Source organism: Urocitellus parryii, chromosome 13 (assembly GCF_045843805.1).
Source record: "Urocitellus parryii isolate mUroPar1 chromosome 13, mUroPar1.hap1, whole genome shotgun sequence".
Taxonomy (NCBI): Eukaryota; Metazoa; Chordata; class Mammalia; order Rodentia; family Sciuridae; genus Urocitellus; species Urocitellus parryii.
Genome location: NC_135543.1, coordinates 13,293,155 through 13,315,891, shown reverse-complemented (window position 1 = coordinate 13,315,891; position 22,737 = coordinate 13,293,155). Strand labels below are relative to the sequence as shown.

Here is a 22,737-nt window from a genome sequence, read left to right as displayed (position 1 = left end):
GGTCCTACATAGCAAATCTTAGAAGCAAGCCTTATAAGAACCAAAACTGTTTCAAATAACTATTTCCTAGAACAGAGCTTTGTAATATTTATAGAAACACAAATATATCAAGTGCTCAGTAAGGTAAAACTCATAGTGAATAAGACATCTAAACAAACCTTATCAGTTGTGTGAAAAATATTACCCATAATGAGAAAACTCAGTGAAATTAAACTGATACAAGTGATAAATTAGTTGACAAGGACATTTAAGCAGTCATTATATATTATAGTTCTATATATTTTGAAGATAAAAGAAAACATTTGCATGTTAAAGAGAAATACAAAAATATGTAGACTTGGAGAGGAGAGGCATATTCCCAAGTTGAACTTGTAGAGATGAACCATGCACTATAGATAGATTTTACAGTAGGAAGAACACTGCAAAAGAAAAGATTAGGGGCTGGGTTGTGGCTCAGTGGCAGAGCACTTGCCTCGTATGTGTGAGGCACTGGGTTTGATTCTTGGCATCCCATAAAAATAAATAAATAAAGGTATTGTGTCCATCTGCAACTAATTTTTTTTTTAAAAAAAGATTAGTAACACTAATTGACATTACCAATAATGAAATGGGGAGGGGGGAGGGAATAGAACAGAACATCAGTGAGCTGTGAGATAACTTCAGGTAGCCTCACATATATACAATTGGAGTCCCTGAAAAGGCTCATGAAATAAGAAAAAGTATTGAAAAGTAATAGCTGACAATTTTTAAAACTTTGATTATAAAAATCAGAAATTTCACAAACCTCAATTATAAGAACATGAAGAAAAGTATGCTAAAAACATCAAATTGTTTAAAACTTGTGAAAGGAAAATCTTAAAAAAAGTAAGGCAGGCAGGGAATGGTCTCTGTGTAAAGGATTAAAGAATGGCAACAGACTTAATCAGCATCAGTGCTTGCTAGAAGACATTGCAGAGCATCTTTAGAATTCTGAAAGAAAAAGCTGTTAAACTTGAATTCTGTACCCAGTGAAAATATAATTTAATAACAAAGGAATGGAAGACTTTTGGATATACAAAACCTGACAGACTTCATCACTAGAAGACCTGCATCATAGAAAATGCTAAAAGTCATTGAGGCAGAAGGAAAATAATACCAGATCAACTAGATCTATATAAAGAAATGAAGAGCACTGAAAATAAGTATAAAAGATTAATTTAAAAAATTATACAATTTACTCTTCATAGCAAAACGAATGGAATGTGAGCTGTAGAAATAGGAATAGACCCTCGCTTTGAGTAATTTTACCATCTTTTATTTTCTGTCAATTTATCTGCCAAATTGGATGTCTGTGCATGTTTCTGTGTTTCTTCTCCTAGAGACCATAGCTTTCATCATATTTTTCAGATGGCTTTAGATGACACAAAAACGTTGAAGCATCTGACCTAAGAGGAAGACAGAATTGAAATCCTGAATTCTCATGAGTGTGAGGAAAACATCTGTTAGGAGCCGACTTTGGGGACTAACTTGCAGATCACTCTAGATTTACGGCCACAAAACATGCCAGTCTTTGATGGTGATTACCAAAAGCAGCTCTCAGACCTTGGCTACCAAGGTTTCAAATCTGAAGGGCTGCTGTAGTGGACAGAAATCCAAGTGATTCTGTTAAATGTGGTCTTAGAAACACTGCCCTAAGCAGTTTGGTGCACAGAACATCTCCCCCCACCTACTTCTTTTTGCAGTACTGGAGATAGAACCCAGGGCCTCATGCATGCAAGGCAGCCACTCTACCATTGAGCTACATCTCTAGCCATAACATTTTCTTTTTTAAAGACTTCAATTAATTAATCTATTTATTTATTTATTTTTGGTACCTGGGATTGAACCCAGGGATGCTTAAACACTGAGCCATATCCCCCGCCCTTTCTATTTATTTTTTGAAATGGGCTTCCTAAATTCTTTAAGGCCTCACTGAGTTGTTGAGGCTAGCCTTCAAGTTACTATCCCCCTCTTCAGTCACTAGGATTACAGGTGTGTATCACCATGCCTGACACTTAAAATGTTTTTTAATTGGTGCATATTATTTACATAGGGTTTCATTTTGTTATATTTGCATACACTTCTAAATTTAATCTAATCAATCTTGCTATTCTTGAATGTCTACATTTGGCATAGGCCTGGCTTATTGTGGACATTTCATACCTTTACCACCACCTAAACAATAATTGTACAACATTCAGTTTGGTGTGGGAGAGAGTCTGAATGAGTAATTAAGACCCAGAGGCCTAGTGTGATCCCCTAGCCTCATGTTGTCATTTTCTACAAGTGGGCTGGGTTTTCTTTTTTGTGTGTGCCAGGAATTGAATCAAGGGTCGCCCAACCACTGAGCCATATCCCAAGCTGTTTTTATATTTTAATTTGAGACAGGGTCTTGTTAAGTTGCTTAAGGCCTTGTTAAGTTACTTAGGGCCTTACAAAGTTGCTGAGAGTGGCTTTGAACTCACGATCCTCTGCCTCAGCCTCCGGAGTCTCTGGGATTACAGGTGTGCTCCACCACACCTGGCAGCGAGTATCTTTTTAAAAAATAGACTAATATAGATGTCTTTCATGTGCCAAGTGAGTTAATAAAGGAGAAAAACTATATGAGTACATTTTAAAATCTGTCTCTGTTTATAATCCTTTCTCTTGTCTCAGTTTGCAGTATTGCTTTGCTAACTGTCCTCCTGATAAATGCCTTCAACTTATAGGGAATTAGAGTAACATTTTTTTAAGTAAAATTTATACCAATTTGACCCAGCCCTTAAACTGACAGGAACTGGTTACACTGGTGTTAACAGCATTTATTAGCATACTGGACAGTGGGAATTATTCTGAACTGAGCATTGGCAGCAAGAGCTAAGATAATGTCATAGAATAAGGAAGCCTGACACAAAGGAGTGTGCTTCTGGGCAGTTGCCCAGGTATATATTACCTCATTCATCTCCATATTCCCCGGAGTCAGCTGGTACACAGCCGAGTCTGAGGGTGTGTGGAACACCCAAGGAGAGAACAGACAACAAAGATATTGAAAGTCACTGAGTGCAAGATGAGGGCTTTGATTCATACTGGGGTGTTTAGGGTTTTTCAAGGACAGACTGATCTTACCATTGGGTTCTGGGACTATCTGGAACTCTTAGGAATTTTTTTGACGAGGGAATAAAGTATCAGTCTCTCTCTGATGTATCCACATTCTTAAAGAGCCTTTTGACTTAGGTTCAGTTGGTTTGGTGATTTGCTCTTGGGCTTTGTCTAGGATGTATATGGAGTTGGACAATCAAAAGGCTGTCCCATATGTATTGAGTGCTCTTTTTCTTCAGGCTCTAGTTATTCATTGATGTGCATAAATGTGACAGGTTAAGAAATGTCCTTGAAGCCATTCTCTGTGGCTAAAATAAAATGCCTGCTTCTTTGTATTCGTGTGTGTGTGTGTGTGTGTGTGTGTGTGTGTGTGTAAGAGAGGGGGGATAGCAGAAGGTGGGGAAAGAGGGAGATAGAGATATCAGATCCTTTGTTAGAGAATGTTATTTATTTTACAGTCAGGGAAATTGGATTTTGTAAACCCAATGGGTGGTACATTGCTTTTAGTCCCTCACTTTTCATTTTTTCCTCTGAGTTTTTTTTTTTTTCTTTCTTAGTTTTTCCCTTCAGGAAGAGTCTATCATGTATGAAGGAGCTGTAAGATGGGAAGCCTGGGTATCACCCTTTCTGGGTATAAATGAGCCTGTGCAGAATGGGTTATGGAATGACTATCTGATCCATCACTGGCAGCCTTTGGCAGTCTCCTGTCTTCCTACTTATTTGTGGGTGAAATTAATATTTGGTGGACAACATCATAGCACTTTCTAGTGAGAGTTCTAGCATTGTAGTTGTTTGCTGAGCTACTGGTTCAAATAGGTCTACCACTGTTATACTTCATTCTGGTCCAGCCTTCGCGAAATTATGAACTATAAAGTATTTATAAAGTGTGTTGATGTATTAATAGAAACAAGTAAAAAAAATCAAATCTATTGGTTTTGTTATTTTCTAAATCTCAGCCAAAGGAATGGATTAGGTAGGTTTAATCATCTCTGAATCTTGTTGAGATCTATATTTGGTGCTGTTGCTTTTCTTATTCCCTCTCCTATGGGCATTAGACATCTATTAAAACCAAGTTGACAAAAATTAACTTTTTTTAATGTTAGTATAAAATATACTTTCTCTTGTTCATTTTTTCTCCTGACTCTTAGCACATAGTCAGACTTCCAGACAAATACATCACTGACTTGGGTCCTCCTAAAGGACTTGTAATCCTTATTAATTTCGGAGCTTTAATACTCTTTGATATTACATATTTAGTAGCTAGAACTACTGTATTCACTTCTAATGTTATGTGTTCAGTTCCTTCACTCTGTTATGTTAATCACAGTAGTTCTCCCATTAAGTTGATAGGACCTGCCTGAATATAGTTCTGCCAAATATAGTTCCACTTGGGAAATGAAGTCTCTTCAGATCTTTCTCAGCTCTCTCTGTATCTCCAAGTCTTTGTATTCTTCTCCATGAATCATGAGCATCCTGGTACCCATTCTTCATGGGTTGCTCTATGGTTTATTTTTGAGAATTTATTTCTCCTATGGTCATAGAATAGCTAGGTATTATTGTTTTCCTATCTTGTACTATGATATTTTCTTCTTGGTGTACTTAAATCAACTCTAGCCATCTATTAATCATGAGTTCATCTCTTTTTAAATATAAAATTAACTGTAAGAATATACACAAAAATAAAATTCGGGTTAAAACAGAGGCATTAGAGTGGTCTCTCCTCGGTTTTTGAGGAAGAGGCTCTTAATCTGTTACTGACGTGCACCTGTAGAGTAGATGTAGTATTTCTTCCCAAATTCTATGACTGCAGCCATCATATTGTTTCAGTTATAAGATGGTTTCCACTTAATTTCTGGTATGTGGATGAGGAGGAAATAAAGCTCATTTAAAAAAAAAAATAACATGTTTGCTTATGTTTGTTTTAGGAAAACCTCACAGCACCAGCAGCTCAGAACGAATTCAGCTCTCAGGAATGTATAATGTCCGTAAAGGTAAAATGCAGTTGCCAGTGAATCGATGGACAAGACGCCAAGTTATCCTGTGTGGGACCTGTTTGATAGTGTCATCTGTGAAAGACAGCTTAACCGGAAAGATGCACGTTCTGCCATTAATTGGTGGAAAAGTAAGTTTAAAGCAAACAAAATACTAAAAAGGTTTCCCAGCATCAGTAAGGACCTTACTTGGAGCCCTTTCTGTGATAAGAGTAGAGGTGTGATTCAGTTGAGGACTTCCTCTGTTTCTGTTGTGCTCCGCTGGTGGGCCTTGTTGGTCATGGGAATTGTGGAAAATAGCGGAGCCGTTGGCTCATGTAAGGCCATGTAATGTTAGCTTCATTAGTAAGTGCATTTTATCTTCTGGACAGAAAATAGATAAATTTCACTGTTATGGTTTATAGATTATAAAGTCATAGTTTTTTGAGTAGACATTGATATTTGAGCATATATTTTCTAGCAGGTAAAATGATCCCTGGGTCTGATCCTAGGAATAGAAAGCATACCCTGTGAAGGTTAAAGTGTTCTAATGCTTAGGATTGTACTTTCCCTTACTTCTATTTGTTCAGTGACCAGTGGCATTATCATTTTTAGTTTATTGCTATGGCTGGTCACACATTTTAGACCTGAAATGTTAACTTGTTTCAGATACACTTGACATATTTTCTGACATTACTGGTTGCTTTTTTTGTGGGGAGGGGCATGTTAACTATTATAAACTCCCAAGTTTTGGTAGGGGGGTACCATCACCATAATTACATATGTCAGTGTTTCTTGATTTTTAAATGATATAATCTGCTAATAAGTAGGAGGGAAGCTTTTGATGAGAAAATACATTAAAATATGGGGACACATATTCCCCTCCCCCGAATTGGCATGGGAGAAGAGGCAGGAGATACAGAATGTAAAGAGGAAAAATAATAAGACAACTGTTAAAGTATTGACCTTTCTAAAATTGACAAGTATTTGATCTGTTCCAAGGGAATGAAGATGGTAAGACTAAATGTGTATAATAATAAATGGTTTTGTTGTTTTGCTGTGTAGCAACCTGCTCATCATTCATAAGCTTTTTAGCATTTAGTCTTTCCTTATAAGTTGTCTATGTCAGTTGTTTCCTCCCTCTACTGTTCTACATTTTATTCCTAAAAACACTAAAATGATCATTTTCAAAAACAGGTTTTGGCCTGAAAATATATTATAGTCAGTCTTTTGTTTTGAAACCATTCCTCCTTAGCTTTTGTCTGAGCATTGAAAAGTTAGTGACTAAAACTTGTTACTAAGACTTTTGTACTTTAGATAGATTATTGAAAACTTAGTCATAACATTACTACTGCAGGTCAGTATTTTAAAATGCATATTTAATGTTTAATTCTATACAGCCGTTTCTTCTCTGTGATGCTGGGGATTTACATAGGCAAAGCTATCAGCATTATTTATTAATATCCTCTGTGTGGAAGGCACTGTGCTTGGTACCCCAGAAATATCAAGAAGGGGGTCAGTCATCATTGCTGCCTTTGAATAGCTTATAATTTCATATCAGAAGATGAAAAATGGACACAATAATATTTTGTGTAAGAGTAGTGTAGAAAATAGAAAAGTATTGTGGGAGATTAGTAGAAGGAAAGATTGTTTTTTGTGGCGAGGAATAAGGAATTTTGTATTGAAAGAGGTAACAATAAACGATGGAATTTGAAGGGTGAAAAAATCTTTTGACATATAAAGGAGAGAGATGGTGAGAAAGATTATTATGCTAAGAGGGGCAGAGGCAGGAAAGCATGTGGGATCTTCAGATAAGGTCAGAAGATCCAGTTATAATTAGCATTTTCATTCAGAGCTGGAGACTTGTCCTCTTTCCCAGGCTTGTTATTGGATGGACTTTTACTATCGAATGAATTGAAAGTTAATAGCTTCCTCTTTTCACATGTAAACCTGGTAAAACCTGTTTTATGCTATACCTTTAAAAATAATTGAGTATGTTAAAATTGAGTCTTTGAAAACTGTTGACTGAGTTGGGAAAAAGTAATTCACTTTTTTAATCTGCACTTTCATTAATGTTTGCTCCTTTTTTTCATTCTGTTTCATTGTTAGGAAAAATTGAAGGTAAATGGAAGACCTTTTTTAAAAAAATTTGTACATAGGAGAACTAGAAATAAGGTGTGATATAGATGGTTATAGTCTAGCTGTAATTGCTGTGGTATCACATTTATACATACTAAAGCATGCTCATTAATTTGCATTTTCAAACAACAAATAGTTTTGTTAAATAAACAAAGCTTTCAAAATTTAGTTGTTGAAAAACATTTGTTTAATAAAGACACATTTTTATTCATTGTGCATTTATGGTATGTTTAATTTGCCCTTGAGAATTTAAAATAGATTTTTAGAAAATGTATTTTAATTAGTACTTTAATATTTGTTAAATTATGAAGCATAACAAATGGAGTAACTGTTAATCTGTCTCTCAATTTAGAAATTATAGTAGTCTGAATACCAATTTTTTTTTTAACTTGTGTTCTCTTTACATTTGTCCCATTGCTTCCCCTAACTTCAGAAGTACCTATTGTCCTAGAATGTGTGGTCATACATAAATGTATCATTCTACTATATTTTTCTTGTTTTGAATTGTATAGAAATTTTATAAGCTGGGCTTGGTGTTGCATACCTGTAATCCCAGTGGCTCTGGAGGCTAAAGCAGGAGAATCACAACTTTGGAGTCTAGCCCTAGTAACTTAGCAAGACCCTGTCTCAAAATAAAAAATAAAAAGTGTTGGGGCTGTGGTTCAGTGGTTAAGTACATGGGTTCAATCCCTGATACCAATAATAAAAATAAAATAAAATTGTTATCATACTTTGGTCTTCAGTGATTGAATTTCTCCATTCAATATGATATTTCATAAATAAGATTTCATGTTATTGGTGTGGTTTTCATTTCTACATAATTCCACTCTGTAAACATCCCTTAGTTTCTTAAGTAATTTTCCTGCTAATGGTTGCTTCCAGGTTTTTGTTATCAACAGTGCCATTGACATAATCTTTTGGTAATATGCCTCCTGGTATGCAAGTACTTTTTTTTTAAAGGCAGTTGTTTGCAGCAGAATTACTGTGCCCATGGGACATTTGGTAATATGTGGGAGTGTTTTTGATGGTCAAAAGATTGAACGATAAAAATATCAGTTAATATGGGACTAGGTTATGCCATAGACTCGCCTGCTTCCTTTTATCTTGGTGATTTTTAACATTTACTTCTCATTCACATTATATATCCATTGCAAATTGGTAGAGTTGGGAAGTGGAGATTTCCCTTTTCATACACTTATGCAGGGACCAGACTTGATAGAAGTTCTGTTGTTTTGTAATTTAACATCTGTGAGCACACGCTAAGAGGTGACTGAGGTATTATTTATTGACTCCTGTATATTTGAATGCAAAAGTGACAAATGTCATTTCTGTCAACCAGAACTAGTTACATGATTGTACCTTTATTGCCAGGGCTCTGGAAAATGTGGAAAAGTGGGTAGAGTGCCCCATGAGTACCAATATCTTTGCAGCAATCGATATTCTAAGCACTTAAAGGGCAGGGGATTAGAGATTAAAATGCCATGCAAATATTATACAGTCCTGTACAAGGCACAGTGAAGAACTATTCAATCGAGAAATTCTATAGTGACCTTCTTGAGAAATACTTTTTTTTGGGTAGATACTTAGGAGTGTAGTTACTGGGCTGTAGAGCATGTGCATATTTACTTTTACAAGATGATACCCAGTTGTTTTCCAAGGTTATTGTACAATTTTACCTTTACATTATGTACAGGTGCTCTTGTTTTTCTACATATTCACCAATACTTTACTGAGGTATTAATGACAACGATAAACTGCACATTTTGGTGATAATTTGATACCTGTAAACTCCCTTGAGTACAGTTTGATAGGCATGCACATCCCCTTAACCATTACTACAATCAAGGTATAGTGAAAATATCCTTCATCTCTCCAACATTTCCTTGTGTCTCTGTATATCCCCTTCCTTCTACTTCTTCCTACTACTCTCCATTCCCAAGAAACCACTTGCCTGATTCATGTCACTATAGATTAGTTTAAGTGGTATTGAAAAAATGTTTTCTTGAGATATAGTTAATATTTGAATATTGATCTTATATCCAGCCATCTTGATACATTTTTGTTTTTTTAATGAATGTTCATAAATTCTTTTGAGTTTACTTTGAGTTTACTTACATATTCAAATAATGCAATTTTAATTATTTTCTTTCTTTGTCCTGTCTTATAGAATGTTGAATAGAAACGGTAGATATTTGTTTTATTGATGATTTTAAAAAGTAATGTCCACCCTCACCTTTTTTGTGTGTGTGTGCTTGTTTGTTTTTTGGTACCAGTTATTGAACCCAGGGGTGCTTTACCACTGAGCCACATCCCCAGTCCTTTTTTATATTTTATTTAGAGACAGAGTCTCACTGAATTGCTTAGGGGCTCCTTAAATTGCAGAGGCTAGTTTTGAATTTAGGATCCTCCTTCCTGAGCCTGTGCTGCTGGGATTGATTATAGGTATGCACCATGATCTCTGGCCAAAGAGGGATATTTCATTCATTAACACTATGTTTACCTGGGATTTTGATAACTATTTAGGTTCGTTTAAATGAGTCATTTACATTCTCAGTTTATTGGAAGTTCTTAAAATGAATGATGAACAGGTGGTGAATTTTATCAACTGCTTTTTTTTTTTTGCCACCAGAGGGATGATAATATGATTTTTTCAGTATGTAAATGTGATTAATGGTTTTAGAGTGCTGTAATGTTAAGCTTTCTTTCCTTATCTGAGGTTAATTCAACGTGTTCTTGGTATATTTTTCTGTTACTGAATTCTGGTGCAACCATTTGTTTAAGATAAGTCTTCATGACAAGTCTTCATTTCCTTTCTGTGACTGTTCTGATCTGGTTTTGGTTATCCTGACCTCATAGAGTGGGTGTTGGCCTTCATTTTTTGTTTGGTGGGTGCTTGTACAAACTTGGAATGATGTTTCTTGAAATTTTGGTAAAACTCATCTGTAAACCATTTAGGCCTGATTTTTTTTTTTTTTTTGAGGAAAAAAAATTGTAAAAATATTCAGTTTCTTAAATGAACTGTTTAGCCCCTCCCCCCAATTTAGTATTGGTAAAGTGTATTGTTTTCTAAGAATTTGCCACAAATTATTTATAATCTCTTTTTAATCTCTGATGAATCTGTAGCTATGTCCTCCCTTTTGATATTAATATTTTTATGACTCTTCTCTTTTTTTTTTGATAGAACTTGTCAGAGGATTTATCAATTTTATTAGTCTTTTCAGAGAATCAGTGCTTTATTCATTGGTCTCAGTTGTACATTTGTTTTTCATTTCACCAGTTTCTGTATTTTATCAACACCTTCATTCTAGTTTGAGTTTTTCCAGATTTTGGCTTTGATTTCCACCCTCCAGGTTCTTCAGATCTGTGCTAAGCAAATTAATTAACTGCCCTCTTTAACAACATGAGTATTTTGAAATATAAATTTCCCTCCACATATCAACGTCTATTACATTCCATAGGTTTTGATAAGTAATATTTTTATAGTTGTCTAGTTCTAAGAATGCTTAGGTTAAGTTTATAGCTTAAAAGTGTGTTATGTAGAAGCATGAAGTCAATTTTCTAAACATATTTGGATTTTAAATGTTTTTTTTATTATTGATTTCTAATTTAATTTTATTTTGGTTTGAGAAAATAATCTGTGTAATAATGGCCTTTTTGAAATCTTTCTACATATTCTGTGTGAGTTGGCTTATGGTCCTTTTTGTACAGAAAACATAGGAGTTTATAATGTAATATCATGTGACTTTATTGTTTGGATTTGGTTCTTTTGACTATGTTACTGCATTATTAGGACTTGAAAGTTCTTTCATGGGATTTTTCTGTCAGGTTAATCTCAGTTTCACATTAAATTTTTAAGAACTTCCTTAACATGTTTGAGGACCTCTTATAAAAAGTTTTAGTTCAGAGTAATGCCAAAGTCCCTAAGGAAAAATTCTCTTAAGAGGAAATAAGAACCCCAATCCCTTATTGTGAGGATATAGAAGAATCAGGGAGACTTGTACTACTTTTAAACAAGAAGAAGAAAATTTCACCATGGTGGGGAAATCTAATAAAATTTTTTGTTGGGGGTGTGGTTTACTAGGGATTCAACCCAGAGGTGCTTTACAAATTAGCTACATCCCCAGCCTTTGTTTTTATTTTTTTGAGATAAGATCTTTAAATTGCTGAGACTGCCTCAAACTTGTACCCTTAAGCTTCAGCTTCCCTGGTTGCTGGGATTCTAGGTGTGTGCATGGCTGCTAATAAAGATTCAACTCCCATTTTTGGTTTCTTTGTGATTCAAATTAGTTGTCAGATGCAGGAACTTAGTTGTTTTAAACGATAAAAGGAACATACAAGGAGAAAGATGTAAGTCTGTGTAGGCCCCTGATCCAAGGGATAGTTAGTGAAATGTCTTTAGTTCTGTTGTCTTAATTTATTTTTGCCTCTCTGCTTGTTTTTATAGGTAGAAGAAGTCAAAAAGCACCAGCACTGTTTAGCATTTAGCTCGTCTGGACCCCAAAGCCAGACTTACTACATTTGCTTTGATACTTTCACAGAATACCTAAGGTGGCTGCGACAAGTCTCTAAGGTAAGCAAGCACCTACCCAAGAATCAGTTCAAATTTTTGCTTTCTGCAAAATTTCTGTCTGTCAGTTTCAAAATATAGTAACATGCAGATTTTTTCCCCTGGATATTGCCAGTGGTTAGCAATTTTTAGTTTTTAAAATGCAAATTGTGGCTGAAAAGTAGTTCATTAAAAATTGTTTTTATTTATTTATTTATTGTCAGGTTATGTTTATACTTACAAAAAAATTCATTGGGTAGACTTGCCTGATTATCTTACTAGTGTTAGAGATAAAAACAAAACATGACATTGAAAGTATTTCAAGGATTATCCCAGGGTAGGACAATTATAAAACCACAGAATGCTCAAGAATTGTTACAAATTTCCCCTCTTTCTCTGACTCTGTTTTCATATAAGCAGTCTAATTCTGTGCCATCTCCTTTTCACCTTTATTCTGCCTTCTTAGTAGTATAGTTTTTTCATTTTCTTTTGATCATTTTGTATTTCCCTAATTTCATAAGATCATTATGTCCCATAATGCACCTTTGTGTCTGTGTAATGGAAACTAGAATAATGTTATAAATAAGATGAATGAATGCTGATTTTTCAGGTGCTATGTGAAAAACTGTTTTTACATCTTGTTTATTATTATGTGTGAAATGAGGGAGTGGATTGTAGTCTTTACTGCTTTGTTTTTGAAATGATGAGACTTCCCTAGGGTTCAGGAGCATTGCAACAGAATTTGCTTTCATAGTTTAAAATTTACAATCCAATTTGTTAGCCAAGTTGAGCATGATTTACACTGCTTCATGCTGTAATTATTTGTGAAGTAGATGAGTAAGAGAATAATTTTGTGAAATTGTTACAGAAAATTAGAAAATAATGTTTAGAAAGTCTTTTTACAGTACTAGCCAAGTATCAAGGGGATGCTATTCTTTGAAGGTGTGATGTCATTGTGGAGCATTTGTTTCTTTCTCCTCCTATAGAAGAAGCAGTGGCCTGGTTTTGTTTGATAGCACTTAGAAGATTCTCCCAACCTAACAGGCACATGGAAGTTCTGAATGTATAGGGCAGCCTCCCTACAGGTGAATAAGGGAAAGGCAACACTTTTCCTTCAGATTTGCAAATAGAATTAAAGTGATGTTAGAGGAGATAGGTGCATTTGTCTGTTTGTTTTATTTATTCTTTAAACATCTTTATCTTTTCATTTTTTTCTTTTTATTGGTACATTATAATTAGACACACTAGTGGAATTTGTTCTTAAATATTCTTACATGCACACAGTGTAATATAGTATTGGCCAAGTTTGAATTATCAAAGGAATACCATTCTTTGATGGCATTTTAGATCAGACGTCTGGTGCCTTACATTCTTTTTTTTTTTTTAATTTTTTATTTGTAGTTGTTGCTGGACCTTTATTTTATTCATTTATTTATATGTGGTGCTGAGAATCCAACCCAGTGCCTCACACATGTGAGGCAAGTGCTCTACCACTGAGCGATGACTTTAGCCCTTCATATTCTTTTTGAAACAAGTTGGTGGTATAAATTCTTAAACATGAATAAAAATATAAATCATAAAAAGCCAGCCTCAGCAAAAGCAAGGCACTAAGCAACTCAGTGAGACCCTGTCTCTAAATAAAATACAAAAAATAGGCTGGGGATGTGACTCATTGGTCAAGTGCCCCTGAGTTCAATCGCCAGTACCCTCCTCCCCTCCAAAAAAAAATCATAAATATCAAGCATTTTGCAGCAGATTATTTTGATTGAAACTGTAGTAACAAAAAGATTAATAGTCTTGTATGTTAAATATACACACAGTTGGTAAGTTACTGTTCTAAATTCAGCAAGCATTTGCTAACCACCATCTTTTAGTCAGGCTGTGTTTTATGCACTAGGGATATAACAGAACACAAGTCCAGTTTCTCTTTATTGGTAAATCTTATGGGGGGGGGAGACAGATGATAAGTAAATAGGCAAGAAAGAAAATTGCAAGTAATCATAATGTATAATACAAGATGATGTGACAAAGAATGGTAGGGGAAGGAGAACTTTTTGGGGAGGAACATTTAAAATGCAACTTTAGTGAAAAAATGTCATTATTTGAAGATTTGGTCAGATGAAGCTTCTAGGAAGAGGGTAAAGATAGTGTGAAGGCCCCAAGATTGTAATGAGGGACTGTTACAGGATGAGAATTCAGGGTTGGTAGGTGTCTTTAGAATAGTAAAGAGTTTGGATTTTATTATTAATGAAATGGCAAACCACTAAAGAGCTTTCTTGCATAAACTGGTATGATCTGACATTTGTGGTAACTAGACTGTAGAGGGCAAGAGCAGAAGTAGGTAGGCCTGACCCTCAAGTCTCCTGTTAGTTTAGGTTGGAGGTGAGGGTAGCTTTGCAGAGGAAGTGGAGAGACATGAATAGATGTGTTTTGGAGATGGAGTGACAGTGTTATTGATAAATTACATATAGGACGTGGGAAAAGGAAGAAATAAAGAATGCTTTCCAGAATCTTATTTTGATTGCTGGGTAGATTGTTACTTCAGTAAGAAACCCATAGCTAAAAAAAAAAAAAAAAAAGAAACCATAGCTCTACTTAGACTTGATAGATTTATACCTTTAAAACTATGTAGTTTCAGACTCCAGAGAGCTTCGCTTCCAAAAGCGGACAGAGAGGCAAAAACACAAGAGGTGGTTGATGAACTGTCTCTCATAGGGTGTGAAAGTATTGATTTCTGCCTTATTGCTGGTAATCATGAATGTTAGATGTTAGCTTGGTTAGTATTCTTTCCTAATCCTAATTTCCTAATTCCTAATTTGCCATCTCTGTGGTCTAGTAGTGTAGTGTGTCATAACAATACTCACTCTGATTATTTGAATTATGAGCAGATTCAGATACCAGACTTCTTCAGAAGGAGATGGTGGAGGATGGTGGAACTATTGTGGTCCTGGAGAAGGGCTGGTGGAAGGATGGGGGAGAGGGTGTTTCTGCTAGTTTCCCTTTTCAGTGATTATTGTATCTCCATTAAAAAGTGTTCGAAATCTAGGTTCTGAAGTGCAGTGCATATACATATTGTAATTAAATAGAAAAGAAGCTGTAAGGAACTGATTAAAGATGTTAGATATTGTAGAATAAATGAGTGAAGAAGCTCCCCATTTGGTTAGGAATCCCACATAAAATATGGTCACACCCCTCTTTTTTAAATTTTTTGATACTGGGAATTGAATTTAGGGGCACTCAACCACTAAGCTGCATCCTCAGCCCTATTTTGTATTTTAATTTAGAGACAGGGTCTCACCGAGTTTCTTAGCACCTTGCCATTGCTGAGGCTGGCTTTGAACTTGCGATCCTCCTGTCTTAGCCTCCCAAGATGCTGGGGTTATAGCTGGGATTATAGGCATGCACCCTGGTGCCCAGACACACCTCTCTTTAAACCTATTATATTGAGGATAATCTTATGGTCTTATCTTGGACCTTAACTCAACATCTTGGGAGAGTAGAACAGAGAGAGAATCTCACTATGTTTGGGTATATGTGCTTATGGAGAATTTGGCATGGATATAGAATCCTTATTTTTAAGTGAGGATTCATTATGATAAGAATCTGAAAGAAAAAATAAACAACTGAGAGGAAAATTTGAGTTTCTGATTCAAAAAAGATTTTTTTTTGTAGTTGTAGATGGACAGAATGACCTTATTTTATTTGTTTATTTTTATGTGCTGCTGAGGATCGAACCCAGTGCCTCATGCATGCTAGGCAATTGCTCTGCCACTGAGCTACAGCCCCAGCCCATGAGTTTCTGATTTTTAATGACTGTTGCACCCCACTAATGGTAGGAGGACACAAAGAACCAAATTCCAGTTATTTTAAGTAAAAATGAATTAGACAAGTAATTTAAAAGGAAAATTCTTTATTTTTAGTATATTCTTCTGGATTTTAGCTAAAAGAGAAGTGTTACATTCTTTATTTGGGTTGGGGAAAGTTTAGAAGCTTATTAATTAGTTATGTTCTACCAAAATCGACTTATTTTTTAAGCATAATCTTAGCACTTAATATTGCTTGACAAAATAATACACATGGCGGTCTCATTTGAGTTGTTATGATGGGTGTGTATTAGCAGTGGATGCTAAGGAGGAGCTCCTTTGGGAGGATTACAGTATTGGTTTTGAAGTCATCCCTTAAATATTGAAGCACAGTGTACTTTAAAAATTGAGTAAACATGCATCGTATGCAGTGTAAAAAAGGGCTTTCTTTGCTCAGTAGGCACATGTCCATCATATTTTCAAAGTGATTGGAGGGACAGTGATATAGGTAATAGCTGAGGGGTCATCTGGAATTGTGGAAGAGCCCCTATCAAATATAAGGGTACCACTAAGGAAATGTTGACCTAGCTGTTCATCCTTGTGGTCCTCTTTTTAGAGTATATTTGCTTTAGACTTGTTGATTGATCATGTGAATTCTTTTCTAAGTTAGTCTTTCATGTGAATCTCTAGCCTGTCTTATTGTAAATTTAGAAATCTTAGTCACTTCTGTGACACTATATTAATGCCATTTTAAAATCTGTCTCTTTATTTCATAGAAGATTAAAAGTGAATTCAGATCACTGATGTAATGTTGTATGTATGTGTTTTTAACTTTTTATTATGGAAAATGTCAAATATTCAGAAGTAGAGACCATAGTGTTTTTTTTAAATATATTTTTTAGTTTTAGGTGTGCACAATATCTTTATTTTATTTGTTTATTTTTATGTGGTGCTGAGGATTGAACTCAGTGCCTCATGTGCACTAGGCATGCGCTTTACCACTGATCCACAACCCCAGCTCCAAGATCATAGTGTTTTAACCCTGACATACTTGTGACCCAGCCTGCCAGCTATTAACTCATGGCCAGTATGTTTTATCTGTATACTCCCAGTTCTCTCTATGTCTCTATGACACAGCAAACTCCAGATATCTATTATTATACCTGCAAGTATTTTTGTGTTTGTGTGTTTTAAAGAATATACATTTCATATAATTATGATTATTTTTACAAATCTTCTATTCAGGATACAAAGATTAGAGAGGTGATTCAGGTGTCCTATTCCTGAAATACTGTTGTAGGGTGTGATATCAAAGAGCGGAAGAAAAGGGCATGAAATGATTTTTTAATGTTTTATCAGACAGACTGTTCTCAAGTATTGATTAGCTAAATGAAAATGAAAACAATTTACTACTTGGCACAATGCAAAGTTTGGTATTTTGAATTTAGGTAGTAAAATGACTGAATTGAAAATGAGGAATATAGAGTCTCCCTTATCCAAAATGTTGAGGACCAGAAGTGTTCTAGATTTTTTTGATTTTGGAATATTTGCATATACACATTGGGGATGGGACCCAAGTCTAAACTTTTCATAGGTTTCATAAACCTATATATATATATATCTTGAAGGCAATTTTATTTAACATATAGTGTGCTTACATTTTTGGTTCTTACCTATCACATAAAGACAGGCGTATAATTTTGCACTTGTGCATTATATTGGCACTCAAAAATTTTTGGATTTAGGAGTATTTTGGATTTTAGATTTTCAGATTGGAGATGCTCAATGTGTACTATTTCTAATAGGTCCCACCTCCTCCCATTGTCCTAGTTCTCTTCTATAGAGAAAAGGAAAAGACGTGACATGACCTCTTCCAAGAACCTTAAACCAGGCCATTTTGAGTTATAACGTGAGGATCAGGTCAGTGTTATCAAGTCAGGTCTCATTAGGGCTGTTTTGCTTGTTTGTGTGTCTCCTTATGTTGAATAGTAGGTGACTGTGATTATCACTGTTATCTCTTATGCTGTGTAACTCTTAGTGTCCACTGTAATATTTTAATTCTAGGCCAGGGACTTGAAAAAGAGCCTCATTTTATACTGAATTAAAGATTATGTGAAATGATGAGTAAACATCACCCTTTAAATAAGAGTAAGATATAAAATTGAACTTTTGGTTTCATGTGCTTAAAAATAGTATTTTATTATCCAGATTGAACTCAAAGAACATGTCACTGACCTCTTGAGTCAAGTGATTCTAGTGTAATAGAACTGAAATAGATTCATGTCATTAAAGGTAGTTGCCAGGAAACCATTAGTATGACTCTGTCATCTTTTATATAGATATTTTGCCTCTTAACTTGAAGTGTAGTTTAGAGAATCTGCTACTTTTTGTCAAAATGGCCTGTCATTTGTCCCTTAGGAATTGTATCGTAGTTTGTTACATTGGGTCTGTAAGAGTAATAGGCTTTGTTCTTAATACCCATTCTACTAAGGAGTCCAGGGCTTTTCTGGAAACCTTTACTTAATATTTTATACCCATTTGTTAAGTAAAGAATAAAGGCTTTTTGACCAAGGACAATCTGCCAAGTGCATGGTAGTATTGACAGTGGAACTAAGGGTCTAAGTGATATGGATTTACACTTATAAAATGTGACCTCCATCTTGAGAAGATTGCTGTTGTACCAAGTCTGTAGTGACATTGTGATAGAAGAGTGGAAATTTAGTATAGGGGATATTTGGGTATAGGAAAATCAAGGTGGAAAGGAGCAAGCTGAGTTTTAAAGGTTCAGTAAGAGTTCACTGTGAGTACAAGAGGAAATTTCATTTCAAGGTGAGGTAAAATATGTGCAAAGGCAAAAATATGTATAAAATGTGAAGCCACGATCATGTCACAGATGTCTGAGCAGTGTGAAAAAGAGATAAAAGAAGAGGCCAGATAAATTGAAAGAGTACTGATCAGTATAGATTGTTTCCTGTTAGTTCCATTTCATTTTCTTGTGGAAATTCGACTAAATTACCAAATATTACAATTAACTTGCCAATTGATCTTGTTATATAAGAATTTATACTGTGGAGTCTTTCCTTATTACAGATATAATAAGAATTTGTGGAACTTAGAAATTCTGCTTTGAATTTAGGCTAAAGATGAAATATATTGGGTTGCATTGAATCTTAGTGGCTGTTAGGAGAAAGAGTAGAGCAGTCTCTCTATTGTTAATTAATTAATTAATATATTGTTAATTAAGCTTCATTTCCTCCTGTCCCATTTCCACACTGCTCATCACTATGTTCTTTTTATGATGACTGTTGATTCTGAAATCCTCGTTAATATATTCCTTTAGTTCTAAGTTATTTCAGTTTAAAACTTAATAATCTTGTTTCCTCCAAAGTTTTGTAATTCAGTTTTTTATAAATAATGAAGATACCTCATTAGCTTACCATCCCATGACAAAGAATCATGCATTTATGGAGCAGCAACTGTTTGTATATTTAGCTGTTACCATTTTAAACTCACCCCTTGTTCCTGTGTCTTTCTTCTTCCTGCCTTTTTAACCCTTCCTGCTTTCCTTTCTAGCTGTGTTGAAATTAGCAGAGCTGTTGCTATCCCTGCCCATCAGGAGATGGAGAGAGAGAGAGAGGAAAGAGAGAGAACACACTTTTCCCTTTGTGCCAGGCACTAGTCTAGGGTCCTCTTGGATTCTCGGGATCTCAGCAAATGAAAATATGTTCCTCATATTCCTGGTAGAACTCTGGAAATATTTTCCCAAAAAAATTATTAAGGAAGGTTGGTTGGAATTTGAATTACTATAACTAGTACTTTAAAATACACATGGATTTTGGCTATGTTATCTTTAATAAAGTACATTATAGGTTTCAAGCTAGGCACTTAAAACTCTACTTTAAAGTTACAATAACATTGTTTTAAGAATGGGAAGGGCCCTTGTAAGGTTCGCTGAGAAGGTGATATTAATTATAGTTGTCTGAAATAATTGCCCTAATGATAGTTTGGCATTTCTTTTGTAAGTATTCTTTTTTTTTAAAAGTATTTATTTTTTTAGTTTTAGTTGGACACACTACCTTTATTTTATTTATTTCTCTTTATGTGGAAACCTTTACTTAATATTTTCTACCCATTTTTTTTGTTGAGTAAAGAATAAAGGCTTTTTGACCAAGGACAATCTATCCAAGTGTATGGTAGTATCGACAGTGGAACTAAGGGTCTAAGTGATACGGATTTACACCTAGCACTCACAAGCTAGGTGAGTGCTCTACCACTGAGCCACAGCCCCAACCACTTGTAAATGTTCTTTAACCTTGAGTTCTAGTCATCATCAAATGGCTCTTAGTTCACGAAAATTTAGAATTTAAAAAAGACCTTGTAGACTCCCAGATGCTCACTTCTCCCTGCCTCCATGTCTATAGTGTTTCAGATGTCTACAGTGTCTTTAGATAAGACAGTTCTTTCTTATAAGTCATCTGAAGTCTTTATTTCTATAGCTTCCACTCAGTGAACCTGTTTTGCTCTCTGAAATAACACAAAATACTTCTATTCTCCTTCCATCTGATAGTCTCTAAATATTGCCGTTATTGATCATCTTAAATGATGAACACTGATAGCCTCTAAATATTGCAGTTATTAATCATCATAAGTGATGAACAGATTGTATTCAAGGAATCTGAGATGCCTTCAGAGTCATCCAAGTTAGATTAAATTGGCTTCAGTGTGGAGGGAACTATTGTTGTCTGTTTCTTTGAAAACTGGTCAGTGTGATTCTGCAACCTATACAATCAGAAAAATGAGAAATTATACCCCATTTGATTCAAATGTATGAAATGTCAAGATCATTGTACTGTCATGTGTAACTAATAAAAAAATACATTCATATATCAGAAACTTAATATATGATTAACCATGTTCTGTATGTGGACATGTTATATTTTGAAGTTGAATACCTTTAACCTGAGGGTTTTAAGGTTAGAAAATCCATGAAAGTTTAGTTTCTATATATGCTTAATTATCTTGGGAGTCCAGAGTATTTTTAACCTAGAGTATTATAAAACAGGGAAAAATGGAATAATTAAAAAGAATCTATGAACTCTATATATTACAAACACTGGACCTTGGGTGTAAGACTTGGAACTTAAACGTCAACTTTGTTTTTATTTCAAATACATTTGTAATGTAGATGTATATTTGTGTGCATTAAAGTTGAAAGTTAGAATGTAAGTGTTTCAGGGTTTGCTTCTCCTTGTCAAGCAGGTGCCACATAATGGAGGAATGCTGCCATGACTTTCAGAACATTCTCAGGTAGTAACATTCTCAAGACATTTGTTTATACATATTTTGTCAATAAGGAAGGAGGAAGGAACTCTGGGTTCAGATTTTATCTCCACCCAAGCCAAGCTCTATTTTTTTTTTTTTTTTATTGTTACTGAGAAGCACAATGGGGTTTATGTGTGTGGAGTGGAGATAACTGTTAGGACATTACTGATGCTTTTGGAAGGCTGTTGGTGCCATTTCCACTGACCCTACTCAGTTGTCTCTAACTTATAAAGAGTGAGGTGCCAGGTCCCATTTTCATGTTTGGCTACACAGCGAGCTCCGTGGACAAACACACCAGAAGTGTCTTTGAATTCATGGCCCATTTTTTATGTGACGGGGACTAACTCCTTGTTGGTAGTTGGTACTGTGGAAAGGGAGTTCTGAGGTCTGTGTTCCTTGACATGTGTGTCTTCATTGTGCGCTTGCACAGACATTATTGAATTGTTGTTTAGATGTCCATGCCAAGGGGCTAAGCCTTTGAAGATAAAGACTGCATCTCAAGTAACAATTCTGCTGCCTCAGTACAAGTACAGTCGTGGTTCATAAAGAACAAAGATGGAGACATGCATTGAGCAATTTGCTCATTGTAGCTTGATAGCTTGAGAATGCTGACCTCTCATCCTCTTCCTCATTCATGCCTTGGCAGAGAGAGGTAGGAATGCCTAATAGGACTCTTAGTCTTTATTTCTCTTTATTGATTTTTCTTGCCGGATTCTTGAACAATGGCCCAAATGTTTTGTTTCTTCTCTAGGTTGCAGCTGTATTTCAATTGGTACCTTATGGCTCTTCATCTCCCCCTCGCCTTCTGTGTGTGTGTGTGTGTGTGTGTGTGTGTGTGTGTGTTTATTTTATTTATTTATATGTGGTGATGAGAATTGAATCCAGGGCCACATATATGCTAGGCAAATGCTCTATCACCCCCGCCCAATGGCTCTTTATCTTAAAATCATACCTTCCTCCAAATGCACTTGCCTTTATAGAATCCTGTCTCTAATTTTTGCTTAGTATCGATAGCCTCTCCAGATTTCCTGTTGTCTTCATTGATTTGCCATTTCATTACTTCTGATAATTTAGAATGTTGTATAAATTTGCATGTTTGCTATTTTAAAATTTCCCCTTCATCATTTTACCTTTTAAGAAAAAAACAGTGCTAAGATAAATGAGATGTCATTGTGAAAAGGTCTATGATCAAATAAGGTGTTTCTATAGAATTTTTTTAAATGATTGCATATTGTGGAGCAATGGTAATTAAAATTTTTATTAAAATTGGAGATTTTGCATGGATAAGGATAAAGTTGAAAATAAGTAAAGTTGTTAGAATTCTCAGCTGATAAAGAGTAATAAACTATATTTCAAAATTATATTCTCTCCCATCGTGCTTTCTCAAAGCATTTGTAGGGTGGGGAGAATGAGAATTAAAACTAGGTCAGTTGAGGTTAAGAACTGTTTACAGAAGTCTAGTGAATTCCCCAGAGATTGTCCTTTCAGCCAGGGGCATAATTTCCCAAGCCACTGAAGGTTGGACCAGAGCAATTAGTGACTCATAATGCCAGTTCACAGCAATCTTTTACTTTATACAAGCAGAATTATTTGTGCTATTTCAGCTGCTTTGACCAAGGCTTTCATAGTCATTTTTCTTAACTTTAAGTATTCTGTGCACATAAAAAGGATAAATACAACTTTACTAGAGTACAGAGGGGACCAAATATCATATGAATATTATGGTGAGCTTTCCCTTGTCTAAGAAAGCCTGTTGTCCCCTAAGGGAGCCATCAAGCATAATGTGAGTAATGCAGAGTGCAAGTGCTTTTGCAGGGGAAGGTGACAGTTTTGAAAGCAACGAGGACATATGTTAGGGAGA

The 22,737-nt window shown here is 35.1% G+C and overlaps 1 protein-coding gene across 1 annotated transcript in view; it reads left to right on the top strand.

Moving 5' to 3' along the window:
• The window catches only part of Phlpp1 (PH domain and leucine rich repeat protein phosphatase 1), a 214,663-nt gene that overhangs the window by 99,864 nt on the left and 92,062 nt on the right, over nt 1-22,737 (top strand). Inside the window, exons 2-3 of the mRNA XM_026404647.2 lie at nt 5,022-5,218; nt 11,650-11,775. Coding sequence (XP_026260432.2) covers nt 5,022-5,218; nt 11,650-11,775 — 323 coding nt within the window. The remainder of the gene's footprint in view (nt 1-5,021; nt 5,219-11,649; nt 11,776-22,737) is intronic.